The 21424-nt window shown below is 38.9% G+C and overlaps 1 protein-coding gene across 8 annotated transcripts in view; it reads left to right on the forward strand.

Annotated features, from left to right (window-relative positions):
* The window catches only part of RIC1 (RIC1 homolog, RAB6A GEF complex partner 1), a 78650-nt gene that overhangs the window by 40113 nt on the left and 17113 nt on the right, over positions 1-21424 (forward strand). For 7 of the 8 annotated variants that reach the window (XR_001361121.1, XM_014535698.1, XM_014535696.1 and 4 more), the window contains 9 exons: positions 5667-5811; positions 8389-8437; positions 10159-10311; positions 11971-12156; positions 17139-17177; positions 17484-17594; positions 18402-18491; positions 19593-19753; positions 20928-21066. Coding sequence is in view for 7 of the 8 variants with exons in the window: in XM_014535698.1 (XP_014391184.1) it covers positions 5667-5811; positions 8389-8437; positions 10159-10311; positions 11971-12156; positions 17139-17177; positions 17484-17594; positions 18402-18491; positions 19593-19753; positions 20928-21066 (1073 nt within the window). In the remaining variant the exon portion in view is untranslated. Of the gene's footprint in view, positions 1-3679; positions 3699-5666; positions 5812-8388; positions 8438-10158; positions 10312-11970; positions 12157-17138; positions 17178-17483; positions 17595-18401; positions 18492-19592; positions 19754-20927; positions 21067-21424 lie in introns of those variants that run through there. The other variant, XM_014535699.1, reaches the window with a different exon arrangement.

Below are 21424 nucleotides of genomic sequence, written 5' to 3' on the forward strand. Positions count from 1 at the left end.
GTTTTTTTGGTCTCTATGACATTTATTTTTGCTCTGATCTTTATTATCTCCTTCCTTCTGCTCACTCTGGGCTTTTCTTGTTGCTCTCTAATTCTTTAAGTTGTAGAGTTATGTAATCTCTTATCAGTTTTTCTTGTTTTTTGAGGTAGGCCTGTAATGCTATGATCTTCCCCTCCCAATACTGCTTTCACTGTGTCCCATAAATTTTGGATTGTTGTGTTTTCATTGTCATTTGTTTCCAGGATGTTTTTAATTTCTTCTTTGATCCCTTTGGTAACCCAATCATTGTTTAATAGCATGCTATACAGCCTCCAAGTGTTTGAATTTTTTTGATTGTTTTTAGTGTAGTTGATTTCTAGTATTATGCCACTGTGATCTGAGAAGGTGGGTGATATGATTTCAGTCTTCTTGAATTTGGAGAGACTTTGCCTGTGTCCCATTATGTGCTCTGTCTTTGAAAATGTCCCACATGCATTTGAGAAGAATGTATATTCCATAGCTTTGGGGTGAAATGTTCTGAAGATGTCAGTTAAGTCCATCTGATCTAGTGAGTCATTTAGGATTGCTGCTGCTTTGTTGATTTTTGTCTAGAGCAGTGGTTCTCAACCTTCCTAATGCCGCGACTCTTTAATACAGTTCCTCATGTTGTGGTGACCCCCAACCATAAAATTATTTTCGTTGCTACTTCATAACTGTAATTTTGCTACTGTTATGAATCATAATGTAAATATCTGATATGCAGGATATATTTTCATTGTTACAAATTGATCATAAAGCATAGTAATTAATCACAAAAACAATATGTAATTATATATGTGTTTTCCGATGGTCTTAGGCGACCCCTGTGAAAGGGTCGTTTGACCCCCAAAGGGGTCGCGACCCACAGGTTGAGAACCGCTGGTCTAGAGGATTTATCCAGTGATGTCAATGCAGTATTAAAGTCCCCTACTATGTTTGTATTGCTGTCAGACTCTTCCAGGAGTTTTTTTTAATGTATTTGGGTGCTCCTGCATTGGTTGCATATATGTTTACTAGAGTTATATCCTCTTATTGTATCTCTCTCTCCCTTTAGTATTATGAAGGCCTTCCTTATTATGGCCTTCACTTTGAGGTCTATTTTGTCAGTTATAAGTATTGCTACCCCAGCCTTTTCTTCATTTCCATTTGCCTGAAAGATATTTTTCCATGCCTTTTTCAGTCTGAGTGAGTCCCTTGTTCTGAAATGAGTCTCTTGTAGACAGCAAATGTATGTGTCATGTTTTCTTATCCATTTATGTTTAAGGTTATTTCTGGTAGGTATTTGTTTGTAGCCATTTTTATTCTTTGTGCTTGTGTTCCTTGTATTTCTTTTCTATTTATATTTTTTTTTCTTTTTTCTTTTTTAATGATAGTCCCTTTAGCATTTCTTGTATTGCTGGCTTGGTAGTGATAAACTCCCTTAGCCTTTTTTTGTTTGTGAAGCTCCTGATTTCCCCTTTAATTTTGAATGATAACCTTACTGGATAGAGTATTCTTGGATTCAGTCCCTTGCTTTGCATCACTTTGTATACTTCATTCCATTCCCTTCTGGTCTGATGTGTTTCTGTTGAGAAGTCATTTGATAATCTAATGGAGATCCCTTGTAGTTAACTCTGTCTCTCTCTTGCAGCCTTTAAGATTCTCTCTTTGTCATTAACATTTGCCATTGCAATTACAACATGTCTTGGTGTGGGTCTTTTTGGGTTCTTCTTGTTTGGAATTCTCTGTGCTTGTGTGACTTTTCTTTCCCAAATCAGGGAAGTTTTCTATCATTATTTCTTCAAATAGGTTTTCTAATCCTTGCTCCTCTTCTTGTCATTCTGGAACCCCTGTTATGTGTATATTACTTGTTTCATGTTGTCCCAAAGCTCACTTAGGCTCTCCTGGCTTTCTAATTTTTTTTCTCCAATCGCTCTTCATATTGGGTGTGTTTTTCTGTGCTGTCTTCTAATTTGCTAATTCGGTCCTACGTTTCTAGTCTACTATTGAAACCTTCCATCTTGTTTTTTATTGTAGCTATATCATTCTTTATTTCCTCTTGATTCTTGCATAAATTGTTGATTTTCTCATCCAGCTGGTTTAGAAACTGTATGACCCTTACTCTGAATTCTTTTTCTGACATATTGAATGCCTCCATTTCATTTAGTTCCTTTTCTGGTGATTCCTCCTTTTCTTTACTTTGGAAGTTGTTTCTTTGTCTCCCCATTTTTGCTCTCACCAAAGGGTCTAGGCACTGAGTTGCACAGGGTCTGTGGTTGAAGCAGTGGGCCTGGCGGGTGGATCACACAGTCTGAGACTCGCTGGTGAGCCCAGTTGCTGGGAGGCGCAGGGCCCAGGGTTGAAACAGAAGGCTTGGCAGGAGGGTCGCACAGTCCGAGACTTGCATGTAGTATTTTTCTCTGAGGACAGTTTTGCAACAATTTACAAGAACAGAGCAATGTGTATTTTGATTGTGGTTTTGGCCCTTGAAAGGGTTTTTATTTTTTTAATCCATACTTATGTTGTGCTGTCCTGTGCAGTAGCTACCAGCCACATGTGGCTACTTAAATTAGTCTAATTGAAATTAAAGAGAATGAAAATATTATTTCCTTAGTTGTATAGTCACATCTAAATGTTCCAGAGCCACTTGTGGCTAGTGGCTTTTAGATCAAGCAGATGTAGAACATTTATGTCACTGCAGGAAATTGTGTTGATTGCTTCTGTTGGGCAACACTGTACTGTGTTTTTTAGATTGTTCTCTTTACTTGGGTTCTTGGAGTGCCAGTTGTACCTTTGGTTATCTACTGGCTCTCACTCTTATGGTTTTTCTTGTGGGAGAACTCTGCCTCCCTGAGCTTTATAACTTTGGGCTATAAACCTGTGTAAGATGTAGGGAGATTTGTATTGTCCTGCATTTTAAACAGAGACAGCCATCCTTGTTTTTTTTCTGGTTCCACTGACTGATTTTTACAAGTTGTGTTGCTTCGAGAGTTCTTATATGATGTAGCAGCTGCCATTCTGATTCCCAGACTCGTACTGGCCTGAGACCCTTTTTGCTTTTTGTATATGGAATGTGGATTCCAACTCATTGTTAGGTCTCATCCCAACCTTCTATTCCTGTATTTCCAGCCTTTCTTCCCACCTTCCACCCCCACCCTAGGAAGTTTTCTCTTTTCTTTGTCTTCCTGGAGATCTTTCTTTCTTGGAAGTTCAATCCTGTTAACAGAAAGTCTTTGTGTTACTCTTTTTTATTTTTTATTTTATTGTTGATGGTACAGATGTTCTCCATTTTACCACTGAACTACTTTTAACATTTTTCTCATTCTCATAATCTGTGTCATTGTAGGTTACCAGATAGATAAATTTTTCATAGTCCTGCCACCCAAAAATTTGGTTAACTACCATTAACATTTTTAAATATCTCTACAACTATATTTTAATATGTGCATAATACTTAGAAATGGATAAACATATTAGGTACATATGTGTGTATATTTCTTTTTATGTAGGATAATAGGAATACTGTTTAACTTGTCCTTTTCTGTGAACATTAACATCTTTTCGTGACAGTAAATACATTTAAACCTTATTTTTTCTTGCACTTTGGATTACTTTCATTTTGTAATCTTTGGTTTGATTTCGTATGTTTCTTGGTTTGGTTTTCAGTTTTCTCCTGGACAAGTGTAAAGTATACTAATAAGGTATTATGTTTCTTTTGTTTGTTCCCATTTATTTTTCATCTACATAAATAACATATTTATTCATATACATGAACTAGGGGCCCAGTGCATGAATTTGTGCACTTTGAAAGGGACTGTGGGCCACAAGGCCAGGGTGGGCACAGGGGCGGGTCTTGGCCCATCCTCCACGCCCTCGCCTGGCCCCTCCCACCGCGGGCCCCTGGTCACCTGTCTACAGTCCTTCTCCCGTCGCCGCCGCTCCCACATGCTGACGGCACCAGCCCCGCTTGCACCTGCTGCTGGTGTGGAGCGATTGGGGCCGGTGCCAGCAGCGGGTGCGAGCAGGGCGAGCGGCGACTGCTGCCCCGATTGCCCTTCAGGAGCAGGGGGAGGTGGAGAAGTCCTTGGGCATTTGGGGCCAGCAGCCACTGCTTCCACCTGCTGACGGTGCCAAGCAATTGGGACCAGCACTGGGTGTCAACATCAGATGTGAACAGCAGCTCCAGCGCTGGCAGTGGGTGCAAGCAGGGCCATCGCAGGCAGCAGGTACAATCGGCGGTTGCCAGCCCTGATCTCCCCTCAGGAGCAGGGTGAGTTGGAGAAGCCCTGAGGGGCAATCGGGGCCGGCAGCCACCACTTACACCCGCTGATGGTATCAAGCAATTGGGGCCGGCGCTGGGCACTGGCAGCAGGTGCAAGCAGCAGCTCTGGTGCCAACCATGGGTGCGAGTGGGGCCACCGCCAGCAGCAGGTGCGAATGCCCGGCAGGACCATGGTGCGTGGGAGCAAAGAATTTTCAGTAACCACCAGAGGCTCTCTCCGATGACAGCAACCGGCGTCCCACCTTGATCTGGCGCCCCCCTCTCACCTACTCTACCATCCCATTGCGGCCAATGCCTGCCATGTTCCGCGCGTGCCCTCTGGTGGTCAGCACAAATCATAGCAACCCATTGTTTGGTGGTTTGGTTGTTCTGCCGTTCGGTCTGTTTGCATATTAGTGTTTTATATATGTAGATTATATTGGGAATTGCTAATGTGAGGCAGAGGGAAAAAGTTCTTACTCCGTTAACAGAGCCTATCTTCTATAAGGCTAAAATCTATGTACTTCCCCTTTGTAGCAAATGTACTTATAACAAAAATTTATTAATACTGCAAATGGAAAAACTTAATTTTAAAGCAGCTGATACTATAGATATTCTTGACTTGCTGATGGAAATGCTGTCATGTTTTATTTGACTTTACAGTAACAAAATTTGGAATTTACTACACATTGGAATTTTCTCCTTTAGTAGCTATATATGAGGGTGAAAGAACAATTATTAATTAAAGGATAATATGAGCACCTGGAGTATCCAAACTGGAGATTACTTAATTCTAATGTAAGGTTGTGTTTTAACTTGGATCCCTCTGATATTGTCAATGGAGCATGAAGATAGCAGGGAAAGTATTTTACATTTTAAGATACCTTATGTTTTACAAAGTACTTTCACATTTATGTTAAATCATTCAAGGAAGGGCTTATCCCAATTTTATAGAAACTGATTCACCCAAAGCCAAAGACCTTTAAAAAAATGTTTTTTATTGATTTGAGAGAAAGAGAGAGAAACATTGGTGACCTCCCGCACACACCCCACTCGGGGATCGAACCAGCAACATTTCAAGTGCACAGGACAATGCTCAACCAATTGAGCCATACCAGCCAGGGCCAAAGCCAAACACTTTTAACTCTATATACACAGTTGTAGTTATTCAAGCTGATACTACGCCAAACCTTATAAGTAACTTGGGCACTGAGTTAGTTCTGTTAGTCAGGGGTCAGGTCAAGGCTAATGTCCTTACAGTCTTTAAATAACCCTAAATGAGCAGATTCATCTCATTATTTGAAGCAGGCATGCCTTTCTGTTTATTTCAACTTGAAAATACAGGCTAAAAAATACGTATTTCTGAAGCAATCATTTATTTTGAATTCTTCTCACAATTTCTTAACAGATATTTGGAACAAAACAGGAGCAGTTAAATTGGTCAGGTGGTCTCCTGACAATAGTGTTGTAATGGTGACCTGGGAATGCGGAGGCTTTTCTTTATGGAGTGTGTTTGGAGCTCAGCTGATTTGTACACTTGGAGGAGATTTTGCGTGAGTCAATAAAGACAAATTTTAGATAAAATAACTCTACTATCTCTCAGACAGTACACACACACACACTCAGAAACTTTGTCATATAGCTACCATTTTGCCTTGACTATTAACCCCAAAACAATTTGTAAGGTTCAGAATTAATTTGTTCAGAATGTATTGGTACTGCAAATATCCATCCTCTTAAAACTTCCTGTTTATTCAGTAAAAATGTAGTTATTTATTGAACCTCTTTGTGTATGTGATAGCATGTTAGATTCAAGGTTAAATATGGTTTTCTTCAAGTAGCTTATTATTTAATTAGAGGCCCGGTGCACAAAATTCATGCATGGGTAGAATCCCTAGGCCTAGCCAGCGATCAGGGCTGATTAGGGCCTGCTGGCTGCCGACTGGGTCCTCCCTTCATTCCGTGTAGCTCCCTGATGGTCAGCACATGTCATAGCAAGCGATCGGTCTCCCGGTCACTCTCCCGCGGAGACAATTTGCATATTAGGCTTTGATATCCTATACTAGAGGCCCAGTGCACGAAATTTGTGTATGGGTACAGTCCCTAGGCCTGCGATCAGGGCCATCTTCCACAGCTGGCTCTGCCCCCCGCCACCACCCACCCCCAGTTCCCCGTTTGCCGTTGGGTGATCGGTGCTTGATGGCTGGGGGAAGGGACCGAGAGGTCAGCTGTTCCTGCCCGCTCACCAGCCCCAGCCCTGCAGTGGTGGCCATCAGGCGATTGGAGCCTACTGGCTGGGGAAAGATACCAAGAGGTGGTCAGTACACCTCATAGTGACTGGTCCAGTGGTCGTTCTACTTTTAGGGTCAATTTGCATATTACCCTTTTATTATATAGGAGGATAGAGGCCTGGTGCACGGGTGGGGGCCAGCTGGCCTGCCCTGAAGGGGGTCCCAGATCGGGGTCGGGGGAGCTCGCTGTGGGGGTGGGACCGCCGGTGCAGGGGCTGCAGGGTTTGCAGGCCAGCCGCAACCCCGATCAGGGTGAGGGCCCCCCTAGAGGGCGGTGCCAGCCTGGGCGAGGGGCCTGGGGCGGTTTATAGGCCGGCCACACCCCTGATTGAAGTGGGGGGTCTCCACTGAGGGGTGGGGTAGCCTGGGTGAGGGGCCAGGGGTGGGTACAGGCCGTCCAAGCCCCCAGCTTTGTCAGGAAGGACATCTGGAAGACGTCCAGTCTAATTAGCATATTACCCTTTTATTAGTATCTATATAATAAAAGCCTAAGCGACCGTTAGACCAGAACGACCAGTCTCTATGATGTGCACTGACCACCAGGGGGCAGACGCTCAAGGCAGGAGCTGCCCCGTGGTGGTCAGTGCGCTCCCACAAGGGGAGTACCACTCAGCCAGAAGCCGGGCTCACGGCTGGTGAGTGCAGCGGTGGTAGCGGGAGCCTCTCCCACCTCCACAGCAGCGCTAAGGAGCAGCGAGCAGGTGGGTAGTAAGGAGTGAGGGGTCCTGGATTGCAAGAGGGATGTCTGACTGCGACTTAGGCCTGCTACCAACAATCAGACATCCCCTGAGGGGTCCTGGGCTTCGAGAGGCGCAGGCCGGACTGAGGGACCCCCCCACCCCAGTCCATGAATTTCATGCACCGGGCCTCTGGTCTCTCTCTACATATATATATGGGTAATAAGCTAAGTATCCCTCCGACCATCCGACCAGTCGCTATGACACGCACGGGTCATTTACACAGAAACGGCACCATGGCCTGGCACTGACAAAGCAACACTTGGCTTCCCCCAAGTCGGACACAGGCCCCACCACCACCCCAGAGCGACACCCCACCAAATCACAGCTGACGCTGCTGAGACCCCATGGCGCAAAATGTGGCCCCCAGCCCAGCCCAGCAACGGTCACTATGGGCGCCGGGTAATGACTTCACATAGCAATGCCTGGTGTTTCTTCAGCCCAGGATAACGACTTGCTTTATAGCTAAGTGCAAACATTTTACACTTTAACCAAATGTCAGTGAGGAGTTTTCCTGTGCCTCATCTCATTTGATCCTCACAGAAGTCCTGGAGAAGGTAGATTGGAGACTTGGTGGAATCCTATTTTCTTTTCATTAGCCAGAAAACGGAGATTTAAAAAATTTAGAAACTTGACCCAACTGAAAAGAAGTAAGAAATGGTGGACCTTAAAAATGACTAGGTTTTTCTCACTGCACAGAATATAGTCAAACACTGCTGCAGTTAAATATTTTACCCTTTGTTCTCCCTGCGTGATCTACAATAATAATCTGTTTCGTGTTGATATTTACTGCTGTGTTGCTGACAGTAACATCAGAAAGCAGGTCTAATTAAGCAAGTTTATTCTATACATATAAAAGTCTAAGTTGATTCACGCATGCACGATACATATAAAGCTCTTGCTGGCCCCAGTCGCACACGTGTGTTTCAATCTGTCATTGTCAATTGTGAATTCGGTTGACATTTCTATTATAGAGAAAGAGCAAATAGCAATATTAAAATATTTCTTCTAATTAATTACAATGTGCATGAATCAGTGCACCAGGCCACTAGTTATATATAATTAGATGACTCTTTTTAATTAAGTTTCTATTCTCTTTTAGTTATAGGTCTGATGGTACCAAAAAAGATCCCCTTAAGATCAAGTCTATGGTAAGTACTTTCTATGAAATACTGATATAGTGTGGAAAACTTGGATTTTTCTTTTTTTTCCCCCTCACATTGGTCTGATAAAATTACAAAGCTATTTTAGTCTCAGCAAACTCTTCTCATGCAGTTCTTGCTTTGAAAAAAAAGGTTGTTTTTGTTTGTTGTTTTAATCAGGAGGCTGTTCAACTTTCAGTATTTTGGTTTTTCTTAGCAAGCCCCATCATCATTGAGAACATAGTGCCATAGTGAAATGAGACCATTGTATTTCCTAAATATACCTCCATTTCTTATGTGGCTCACTAGCACCCACTTCTCATGACCTCCTTTTAACATGAAATGAAATGCTCATTGACTATTTTTCCTGGAGGACATGCTCTTGTGCATTATTTGAGCATATTTTTAGAACTTTCCATAAATGTATATCAAGAGAATTGTTGCTTTCACAACAATATTTTCATGTGTTTCTTTAGAAAGCAGTGAGGTGTAACCCGTCTTTACATAAAAGCAGTGTCTCACTGCGGTCCCTCTGCGTACCATCTCTGTGATGTTAGTGCTATGAGTGCTCTACATGGGAAGAAGTTTCACTTCTGTTTCTTAAATAATTAAAATCCCCATGGGACTTGAATAGTGGTTCCTAACCTTTCACAACCAAGAACCCTAGTTGATGTCTAGTCCTACCTCCATATTTTAAAATAGGTTTTGAACAAATGCCATTTCTGTAACTGCCAGTCAGTGCTTTTGAATGGCATGCAACAGACAGTGTTATCAGCCTCACTAAGTTATTTCAGTCACAAACTAAGACCTTAATAAGCATTTTAGTTAGCTTGTGCAACTTTTATCACGGGAAAGTAAAACTATTACACTTTTGAAATTTTGTAACAATTCTTGGACTTCCCATTACTGTTTTCTTGGCCTTGCAAATTGGAAATCACTAATTTTCTTTTGTTGTTGGTTTTTTGTTGTTGTTGTTGTTGTTTTTTACTATCATGGAATTTATAGAATATTACAATTTGCTGGGCCTGGAGAATTTATTTGAACGTTTCCATTTTACAGAGGAAGAAATTTTTACCCTGAAAAACCAAATAGATTGGTCAAGGTGGAGTGAAAACCCTCCACCTTGCTTCCATATCCTTCTTTGCTCCATACAAACTGCACCTGTTTTGGGTGCTTTTTTTTTTTTTTTTTTTTTTTTTTTTGTCAAGCTTCAGCTAGGCCAGTGCGGGTGTTTGGCCCCTTGAGTGTGGCTCTTCCACAAAATACCGACTTCTGCGCATGGGCCACGAAGTTTCAATCGCACTGTATGTGTGCGCCCGCACGTGGTATTTTGTGAAAGAGCCGCATGTGGCTCGCGAGCCGCAGTTTGCCGACCACTGATAGGCAACTGGGTCTTCCTCTGTAAGGAATGTCTTTGTATTTGAGAGTCAGTTAAATTAATGGAGAAGAGTTAAGATTGATGTGTAGTGTTTTCACTATTGTAGGTAGAGAGCAGGGTTGGGGGTTTCCACTGAGACAGCTGGCATGTGGTCGATGTAGGTATTTGTAGTGGATGCAAATTCTTGTCTGGGTTGTTTGTCATAGTTTCTCTAACCTTCAAAAGTCATTAATCATGCTGCTGTTGGTTATTTCAGAATTTGAATATTTGAAGCTAAGAAAGGATAACAAACTTTTTAGTGTTTTGATTTTCCCCCGTTTTCCTTCTCTTTCTTCCTCCTTCTCTCTCTCAGAGCTGGGGTGCAGAAGGCTATCACCTATGGGTAATCAGCGGATGTGGCTCTCAAAATACTGAAATTGAGCCTGAGCCCAAGAGTATAGTTAAACAGCCTGGCATTCTGCTGTTTCAGTTTATCAAGAGTGCACTCACCATAAACCCTTGTATGGTAAGTTTATTTAATTATAACTGTTTTGGGGTGTTATTGTGTGTTTTTTTTAGTGGCTTTCATATTAGAATCAGACTTTTCCTAGGACATACACGTGTTGAGTATACTCTTAAAATTGGCATATTATCTTCTTTTGTATATTTTCTGTGAATCTGTATTGTTTTTTTAAATTTCTATTAAATTTACACCAAAATTTTATTTTTGAGCTGCTGTTGTTTTTTTCAAAGAAAGGGTCACAAGCAACTTGAGGAAAAGCAGTGTTTACAGATTTACTTAAATAACTTGAATAAAATTTAGTCTTTATCTGAGTAGCATTTCCCAAAGTGTGTTCCAGCAGGCTTTATGAGAAAAATCCATAGCAATTACACAGGATAAGAAAAGGTTATGTTATGTGTGAAATAAGGGAGTTAAAGCTGTAGAGATTTCTTCATTGTGGGTCTCCAGGGCCTTTCCATGCTAGGGGGCATTATGCAAGTCCAGGAGCTGGTATATAAAAACCAGTTCCCAAACTTATGTAACTATGAAATGTTAAGGAATACATTGAAGAAAATATGCCTAGGAACCTGTTTTGCGAAATACTGCCCCAAATTATAATGTAAATTCTTCATGTTTTACCAATCTGAAATAACATATATTAATATTATATATTGTTAATATGTAATAGTATATATTACATGTTAGGAGTGCATATCTGAATATCTGCCACCAATGGGTTTTAAAATATTTGGTGCGGCTAAAATTTACAATACATGGACAAAGAATGTGGACCTAGCCTGAATCTTTTATCTTATTACTATAGTTGAAGAATAAGGATGCCCAGAAAAACATAGAGTATTTCTTGTTCTCCCCATCCCAAATAATAATTTAAAAGCACCCTTGAGCTTTATGTCAAGACATTTGTACTACAAGGGGACAGTGAGTATCTCTGGGGCACTGATCTGTCTGATTTGAATAGCCAGTGAAGAATCTTGCCCGTGTTGGAGAACACTGGCCTTTGATTGAAAACCAGGGCATAATCATTAAGAAACTGTCTTATTTGTCTAAATATCCTCGGAACTTGACACAGTCCTTGGCACTAACCAAGCATTTACCAAGTGATCATTGAATTGTTCCAAACCAGGACCACGGACTTAGCCTGTCCTTCCTCCTCCTGTGGCTTAAAGATCCTCCAGCATCATGTTACCCCATCCCCAACCCACCCCTTCCTGCCATGTGGGCACAAGTGAGCACACACACAAGCTTTCAACCAGACATGTTCTCTTACCACCATTCATGAGGCATTTTATATGAAACTAACTTGTAAACTTAGATAATGAGTAGTTAGGTTTAGTTTTCAGATGGACAGTCTCATAGCATTGCCATGTTGGAGTAGTAATCAAAGATACTGCTATAGCAGTTGCAAACCTGGGCATGTTTTGGAATCTATATGACAAAAGGACTTAAAATTTTCATTTACACTGGGAAGTAAGCATTGAAATATAACAGTACATTAGATCATTTTGTAGTCCTGTCTTCTGTGAGGAAAATCGCCATTAAGATATATGGTACATTTTCTGTAATAAAACTGAATTTATGCACTTACTTACTTTCCCCTACCTAATACTGAGTTGTTTTTATTTCCTTCTTTGCCCTGCTGCTTCCTTTTTCCCCCTCATCTAGAGTAACCAAGAGCAGGTGTTGCTTCAGGGGGAGGATCGATTGTACTTGAACTGTGGAGAGGCCTCACAAACTCAGAACCCCAGGAGTTCTTCAGTTCACTATAAGCCCAGCTCATTGGCAGAGGGTGGTTTTGAGTCTCAGAGTTTAAGCACTTTACTCGGACATCGACATTGGCATGTGGTCCAAGTAAGTCTTCATTGGCTGTTGACTTATCCTTGGTAAGACAGCACCTGGAGCAGATTTTTAAATATTTCCTCTGTTGCTTTAGAAAACTGAGAACTTTTTTGACCTTTTTGACTGTCATGTCTCTCTTTTGCTTTTCCACGTTCTTGTTTTCTTGTCTTCTGCTTCCTTTCTTTCCACTTGACGTAGAGCATATTACCACCCTCTTTAAGTCCTTTAATAGTAAGCAGTTTCAAAAATAGGAAGTTTATGTTTTGCCCTCTTACTGAGCAAAACTGTTTTACTTCCAAACTTTTTGGTGGATATAAATTTACCTCTGTAAATTTGCATTGACAAAAATGTAGTAATTTCATGGAAACTAACAGTATTGATTAGTACCCTGTGCAGCAGCTGACCTTGTAGTCGTTGGGACATATTGAGGTTAATTGTTTGACTTTAAACCAAATTTGCAGACTTCTGGTCAGTATAGAACTTTATTGTTACTAATTTTGTTATTACTTAATCTTATTCCAAATTATTTACTCATTCTACAACTTTAAATTAGTTTCTTATAGTAATTCTGATAAATTGGCATTTAATATGAAAATTTTGAATTTTGATACCAAATAAAATTAGTTTAATCAATAAATTGAAGTTTCTTGAAAGAAACTTTAATATACAATTTCAGACCTGAGAGTGTTCTTTCACCTTTTGATATCAAAATGCCTTAGGTATATCAGTGCCTACTCTTGGATTATGGTTTTAGTCAGTTTCTCTTTCCACAGTTCTTTGCCTTCTATATTCTGTACTCTTCCCTCACTAGCTTACTTCAGCTCCCATGTCACTTTCAGTTGACTCTGAATAGAGATAATGAGAGACAGAAGAATGGTCATTAGGTGAAAAATTAAAGAAAGAAAATCTCCTACATTGACATGTGGTATACACTAAAATATAAAGTGTATTTAACTTACATTAGTAAAATCAAACAATGTGCATACCATTTTATAATTAGTAACAATTTTTAAATAAAACTGCATCAGCTACTTCCTTGACTAAAATTTTCCACTGCTCCCTTCTCTCCTATAGCCATTTCTCTGCTATTTTCATTTCCCCATACTTTGAACTATTCATTCTACACTGACCTAGCATCAATGCCAGTTCTGCCTAGCCAGGTCTGTGTTGCCAGAGAGCCAAGTAGAGCAGAGGATCAAAGAAGGTAGGTCTGGAACTCAAAAATCCCTCAGGCAATAACAAAAATTGAATTTCCTTCCAGCTCAAAAATTCAGTGATTCTGTGATTCTTAACCATCTATGAAGTATCCCGTATTAGAATCCTATAACACTGATTTTACAACTTTAGACGAAGTAGGTACTAGCAAGATTCTTGTCATTCTATTCTTCAGATACCTGCAGTATTTGGAAAAATGAACTCGTTTAGCTTTACCTAATTTCTTTCAGTTCCTTAAAATTCATGAAAATAATGCCAGGGTTGTACTCCCACAACAATTAAGTTATAATAGACTCATAGAATTTTTAGAGCTGGGAGGACCTCAGAGATCATGTAGTCCAACTGGATTTTATACATGAGGAAACAGGCTCAGGGAAGTTAGGTGAGTTGCCGACGGTCACACAGCAGAGTAGTGTCAGACTTGTTCTTACCATAATGTAAGCTAAAGTAATAGTCTAACCTATTTCACAACCTCGGTACTAACTACTGAATCATGTCATATGTTGCTGACCTTGAGCTAAAACCTAGAATGTGCCTTTTTGGCAATGTTTTTACTTGGATTTACCCTGTATTTTGTTTGCTGGCACTCCAGCTACATGAGTCAGTGCAGTGTGGTGATGTTTTGGTGGGGTGTTTTACAGTGTTCCTGTAATTTCATGCTTTACTTTTCAGCTCCTTAGCCATTAGTAATGATTTTCTAAAGAAACAGAGGTCAAGACAACATTCTCCCCTTCAACATATGCTCTTGTCTAGGATAAATGCCCACATACTCCATCAGAGTGGCTTTGTTTGTATGCTTTTTGTACAGCTAGAGTTCATCAAATAAGCTCCAGCTAATTCTGCTGCTCTGTCTGTTCCTCATCTAGATTACTGGGTGTTTTGTTTAAGTTTTCTCCCTTGTGTTCGTTAGTTTCCTGATCAGAAGATTCTATGTTTTGTTTTTTCCTTTAAAACATCACAGATACTTATAAGAAGCAGGGTTGGTAGTTGCTGGTAGAGATGGTGTTTCTTTGTTTGTTTGTTTTAATTTAGTTTCCCTAGCTACACATTTTTTAAAAATTTGAAAGTAGTTTGTTGACAAATGGAGCACAAATAATATGAAATTAAAAACAAAAATAACAGTGTGCTTGTGGTATTAGGGTATGTTCCTTCTTTGATTGCCATTTATTTTAATATCAGCATTTTGTGTAATATAAATGTTTATTTCTGAAAGGTGCACGAATCATTACCATCCAGTGTTCTGAAATGTTGGTTTTCTAGTTCACCTGGCTATTTGGAAAGAGTAAGCTTCATAAACATAAACACCTACAATGTGTTAAGCATGTCAGCAGCGAGGATTCTAAAGGCTATTTTATTTATAAATGATTTACTCTCATTCCTCTGTACCAGGTGTGGTGTTGGCACAGATCAAATCTTCTAGGAAGAGGGCTCTCACAGTCTCACCAGTTACAGACAGAAGTGGGTCTAGGCAGGAGACAGGGTTTTAGCAGAATGACTTTAAGGGAAAAAAATTAGGTTCTTTGAGACTGAAGAGAACCCTAAGAATTTAGGAGTAGAGATTCTGTACCCCAGCACTCAGTTTCTCGGTGGTTGGGCATGACTTTGGGCCTGAGTATGGAATCCTGACCTGAGTTTCTGCAGTTTTTGTTAGCTGCCGCTTTTCCTTACTTCTGCCATTTCTTGTTCTCAGTATTAGGGGCAGAGCTCAAAGTTCAGGTGGCACAGATCAGTAAAGGTGACCTACTGGGGTAAAAATAAAAGTTTTTATTATTTTATGACATCTTCAGATACAAAACTACATAAGTAATAAAGCACTTTGAGTTTTGAAAATAAACCATTTGTGGCACCTCAGAGACTTTTGAGGTTTAAAAGAATAAACTGTTTCTTACAGATATTCATCAGAGTGTGATCATAAAAGATTTAACCTAGGTTCCCATGATTAGAAACTCCTCGTGTTGGCACCCACCTCGCGCTCTACCCACCCACACATTTCATAAATGCTTATGAAATACCAAGATATTGGGGAAAGGAGTTCTTTTAGTGTCATGGGTGGCTGGCCCAGTTATACTCCAGATACATCCTTCAGGTGACTGTTTTCTTCATCAAAAAAAAAAAATTTTGCTTACAGCCTCCTACAAAACTACTTTCATCTTTTATTTTGCCACCTGTTCATGACCTTAGGTTATCATTATTCTGAACTAATTTCACCCATCAAGTGAGTTTTATTATTGGCCTGAATAGTATGGCATGTCCGTTAAGATACAAGTTAAGCATTCTTCAAGCATATATTGTGACACCGTTATCTTTTTTTTTTTATATATATTTTATTGATTTTTTTTTTACAGAGAGAAAGGGAGAGGGATAGAGAGTTAGAAACATCGATGAGAGAGAAACATCGATCAGCTGCCTCCTGCACACCCTCCACTGGGGATGTGCCTGCAACCAAGGCACATGTCCTTGACCAGAATCGAACCTGGGACCCCTCAGTCCGCAAGCTGACGCTCTATCCACTGAGCCAAACCAGTTAGGGCTGACACTGTTATCTTTAATTCCAGCACTGGAGTTAAATTTTTCTAATGTACAAACAGCTAGTAATTTATTTAGAATATAGGTTGGCTTACTAGATAACAAGTGAAGTCTAACGAGTGGTTTTATAAATAAACTTTGTCCACGTTAATGCAGATGTTTTCGGCATATTATTTTTACTTGGTTTCGTTTTATCTTCATATCATGCAAAGAATCCCACTGGATTGATGACATTTTCTTGGCTTTTTAATTTGGCTTTCTTTTTTTGAATATGTAATACTTTTTCTTTGAGTAAAATGAATATAAATTTAAATAAATTGAAGGTTCTCTTGTTCCAAGATCAGAAGATTCTTTCCTTGTTCTCTCATTCTGTTAATTTTCACCCCTATTCACCACATGCTCATGAAAATGTCTTAATCAGTAGGCTAGTGAAAAACATCACAGTCTCTGTAAAGCTATAATTTACTTAATCTACATTGATAGCTCATAGAGAATTCGTTAAGTTTAAAATTCTTGTTGGAGTGATACAAAGACCCCATGTACACAGATGTAAGACAGACAGCATGAGGAGGCATTTTTACTATTTAGGTTGCAGATAAAGAGTTAATATAGGTAATATACTAAAAGTTCTTATAAATGAGTAAGTTGAACATCTCAATAAGAAATGGTAGCTTACACACAATATTACATGTACATGGATGTTTGTTTAGAGATAGAGTAAAAACTACCCAGTGGTTAGCCCTGAGCAATGATATAACAGGAGCATTTCTTTCCTAAACATCATTGCTTTTTTATTCAGAAATGAAAAAATATAAAAATAATGAAAACAAAGCTCTTGCAGGGGCTCTAATTTTATTAGGTAAGGTTGTTTTGAGGACAGGTCTGATCAGCAAGCCCAAACTGTAGATAACATCTACACAATGCTTGGTGGCCCTGTGGGTGCATCTCTAAAAACCTTTCGTCAGTCCGTGTTTGCTGAGTATTGAATATTTAAAACAAGCAAAAACTATGTAGAGTCAAAAGATAAAGAAAAGCCTGGTGTCTAGAAACTTAGAATGAAATGACTGAGAGAGAAGATGTGAAATATTGGCTGGTATACAAATGGTAAATGCCAAGTACTCTGGTAGTAATACCCATATTTGGACACTCTTTAAACATTGTATAAGAAAATGAATCTCATATTGTAACGTTAATGCTTTAAGGTTTAAATTCATTTCATAAGTCTTACCAAACTAATGTGTTATTTTCTTTAGATTTCCAGTACCTATCTAGAGACCAATTGGCCTATACGGGTAAGTTATTTTGTTGGTGTTAACTTTTATTGGATAGCATTTGCTGTTAAGAGGCATTCTGGGAACTGAGCCTTTCACTAAGTGCATTAATAAAAGTAAAGATTTTAATACTTGATCCTTTTTACGTTGTTGGTGTATAACATCTATAATTTACTTAAATGTAAGTTGTATATAAATACATAGATCTTTAAGTTTTACATTTCATTTATTAATAGTCAGTTTGCCTGGTGCAATGCTAAGCTCTTTATATATAATAACGAATATAGGTTTGTAAAGAAGAGTTTTTAATTATTCTTCTTTAATCAGTTTTCAGCGATTGATAAGCTTGGACAGAATATTGCTGTGGTTGGCAAGTTTGGTTTTGCACATTACTCTTTACTCACCAAAAAATGGAAACTTTTTGGAAACATTACCCAGGTTAGTCTTTTTTTAATTAAAAATTGATTTCTTAAAGTAAAAGAAGACTACAGTATGAAATAACTACAATGTAAATCACTGTTTGCTTATTTAGAAATAAAATCAAATATTAAGTGATGTTGGATTATATATGAGTCAATTCTGATAAACTATTTGATACTTGATGATTTTGTGTTGAGATAGTTGGTTTGTCTTTCATTTTCTTTAAGATCAGAGATTATAACTTTTTAACTTGAGGATTTACTTTTACATCCTAGATTGAGTTCATCAGATATCATCAGGATACATTTCCACAAAATTTGAGATCATTTTTCTGCTTGTCTTATGTGCATGTGATATGAATATTTGGGTAGCATACAAATGCAGTTGAATTTTGCATGAACAAATAGGAAATTAATATTTAATATCAGGCAATTTAAGATGCTTTCATATATGTTAGTGCATTGATCCTCATATCAACCCAATGAGAGCACTATTGTTACTTACCATTTATAGAAGAAATTAGGATTCAGAATCAAGCAGCTGATATATGATAAAGCCAGAATTTAAACGAGGGTCTTTGAATGTGGTAATAATGATACTGCATTATTCCCATAATTTTGAATGATGTATTTTCTGTCGTACAGAAATGTTCATATTTTTCAATAGAATATGAATCAGTAATAAAGGCCCTAGAGTAATGTTTAATTGGGAGTATGAGACTAGAGCAGAAATAACTTCAGCTTTCATTATTTGTTTAGAATATGTTATTAGTGTATTAATGTAATTTTTGGCAGCATAAATAAAGGTAATTTTTTTTCTTTTAAGGAGCAAAATATGATTGTGACCGGGGGCTTAGCCTGGTGGAATGATTTTATTGTCCTTGCATGTTATAACATAAGTGACCGTCAAGAAGAGGTAAGTTTTTTCTCTCAAAAAATAGCATTGCTATATTTTTAAAGATACTAAGCACTGTTTTGTTTTATATAAAAGTAATTTATTGGAAAATAAATAAAACTTTTTATTTTTTAATCAAGAATTAGTTTTTAAATCATGGCATTTTCATTTCAGGTTACAACTTTTTTTTTTTAAGTATATAATTTAACTAGAGGCTCGGTGCATGAATTCGTGCACAGGTGGGGTCCAGCCAGCCCACCCGCCCCAATTGGGGCTAGCTGGCCAGGGGAAGGGGCCGCAGACAGTTGGCTGGCCAGGCTAGCCCCCTGGTTGATCTCCTGGTCAAGGGGACAATTTGCATATTAGCCTTTTATTATATAGGATGTAATGACATTTACACACCAAGAAACAATCACCAAAGTCGAGATAATAAATATATCCATTACCCCTAACAGTTTCCTTTGGGTTCCTTATAATTTTTCTTTCTGTCCCACATACCCAAACTACAATTCCCCATCACCTCATTGTTTGGCAACCTTGTTCCTGATACTTTGAATTAGTTTACATTTTTCTAGAAATGTTTATGAACAGAATCATACTCTTTTTTTGGTCCTCTTTCACTCATAATTATTTTGAGATTCCTCGATGTTGTTGGAGTTTATCAATAGTGTATTCCTTTATCAGGTTACTACTTTAAAAAAAATTTAAAGGGATAATAAGGAGTTCTAGATACTTTTTCTGATGATTTTTATCTGTTAGACATTCTCTATAAAGTTTGTAAATAGTTAAAAAATAAATTAAAAGAAGAAAAGTTTGTAAAGGTTGTTTATTGATTTGTGTTTATTTTTGAGAAATTGTTTGTCTCCTTAAATCAGGTCTAAATATTCAGATCTAAAAGGAGTATCTAATAGTACAGTCTCAGTTTTGATCACTTCATCTTTTGATTATTTGTAGAATGAGCCTTCTCTGTCAAAATATAAACATTATCCATTTATTATTAATGCTCACATTAGCCTTTTAACTTCTCTTACTTGAAAAACATCAGTAGATAAAGAGCATGGATTTAAGCATCTCCGGTAGGCATCTTGTTTTTCCAGTTTTCTTTATTTCTGTTTTCTGCAGCTGAGAGTTTATTTGCGAACATCGAATCTGGACAATGCCTTTGCTCACATCACCAAAGCACAAGCAGAGACCTTACTGCTTAGTGTCTTCCGGGACATGGTGGTAGTGTTTAGAGCTGACTGCTCAATATGCCTTTACAGTATTGAGAAGAAGTCTGAGGGGTAAGTCCAGAGCATGTGACAAGTCACTCTTTGCTCCTGTGTATCATGTTTCCTCTGTAGTTTTTATTTTTTAAAACAGTTACTCTAATTTCATATTTAGTGGGGGATTTTGTTTGTTTTAAAAACAAGGAGTTTTAATTAGTGATATTCGTACAGTATTTTTTAGCTACCAAGACAAGTAAATAAATAAATAAGCCTGCATTAACTTCTTCGGGTAATTTTACTGGATTCGTTTGAAAAAACTATCTAGTGTGGGATGGAGTAAACATTTCAGATACTAATTTTTTCACAACCTTGAAAGCAGTGGTCAGTCACTACCTGAGTTTCCGGACACGTGGGGAAAGTTAAGGACTCCACAGCCTGAAGGCATTAGGAGGCATGTCCTCAGCAGATGCACCTTTCCCACTGAGCTGGTGGTTGTGGTCTGGGCAGGAGAAGCGGGCAGTCCTGTTGCTGCTGTGTGTTGCCTGCATTCCTCTTGGTATCTGGTTGGCTTGCAGCGTTTAGATCATGCCTCTAGAGTTTTGTTTTGCTCTTAGGTTTTTTATTTGTTTGTTTCTTTTTTTAAGCAGCCATGAAGTGTGTATTTGGTAAAGTAGCATAGTGATTGAGGAGTAATGTAAAGATAAAAATTAAGAAATCTTACTAGTCTAGATAGAACCTATATCCTTTCTCAACCTACTAAGCTGTTTTTATATATTCTTCCCTAGCTTTTCTTCCCTTTTACCTCTTTCTTCCTTTCTTTCTCCCTCATCTCCCTGCGGATGACTCAACCTTGTCAGTCTGCTGCTTAAAGGATACTTGGGAAAGAGGGAACAATAGATAGAAGGCATCCGGGTCATCCATAGTATGAAAACTAATACTTTTTTTTTTTAATTTTTTTATTGATTTTTTACAGAGAGGAAGGGAGAGGGATAGAGAGTTAGAAACATCAATGAGAGAGAAACATCGACCAGCTGCCTCCTGCACACCTCCTACTGGGGATGTGCCTGCAACCAAGGTATATGCCCTTGACTGGAATCGAACCTGGGACCCTTCAGTCCGCAGGCTGATGCTCTATCCACCGAGCCAAACCGGTTTTGGCAAAACTAATACTTTTAATAGCGGGGCGTGGGGGGAGCAACCTTGCTAGCATTGTTTTTGAGGTGTGTGGGTTTCTCTTTTGTTGTTACAGTCCAAATACTACTGCTGGTATCCAGGTTCTTCAGGAAGTCTCCATGTCACGCTACATTCCTCACCCTTTCCTGGTAGTATCTGTCACTCTGACATCAGTGAGTACAGAGAATGGAATCACCTTGAAAATGCCACAGCAGGTATCATTCTGTTATGAGTTCTTTAGAATTGTCATCTCAGTATTTAGTTTTTTAAGTTGATATTGGGAACTGTTTATTTGTTCACTAAATAAATACTAAGTGTCTAGTATATGCCTTATGTGTAGATGCTGAGTTACAGTGACAAGCTAAATAAACATGGTTTCTGCTCAATAATAAAGAAGTAATTCCGTAAGTAATTATAATTGTAAGGTGTATACCAAAAGTAGTACAGGTTACTAAGAGTGTGTAACAAAAACGCGGAGTAGTCTGAACAATCAGAGATTTCTGTACCATTCAGGTGGAGACCTGAAGAACAAGTGATGGTTATCTAAGTAAAGTGTGTGGGGGGCGGGGAGGC

Source organism: Myotis brandtii, unplaced genomic scaffold, assembly GCF_000412655.1.
Source record: "Myotis brandtii unplaced genomic scaffold, ASM41265v1 scaffold149, whole genome shotgun sequence".
NCBI classification, from domain to species: domain Eukaryota; kingdom Metazoa; phylum Chordata; class Mammalia; order Chiroptera; family Vespertilionidae; genus Myotis; species Myotis brandtii.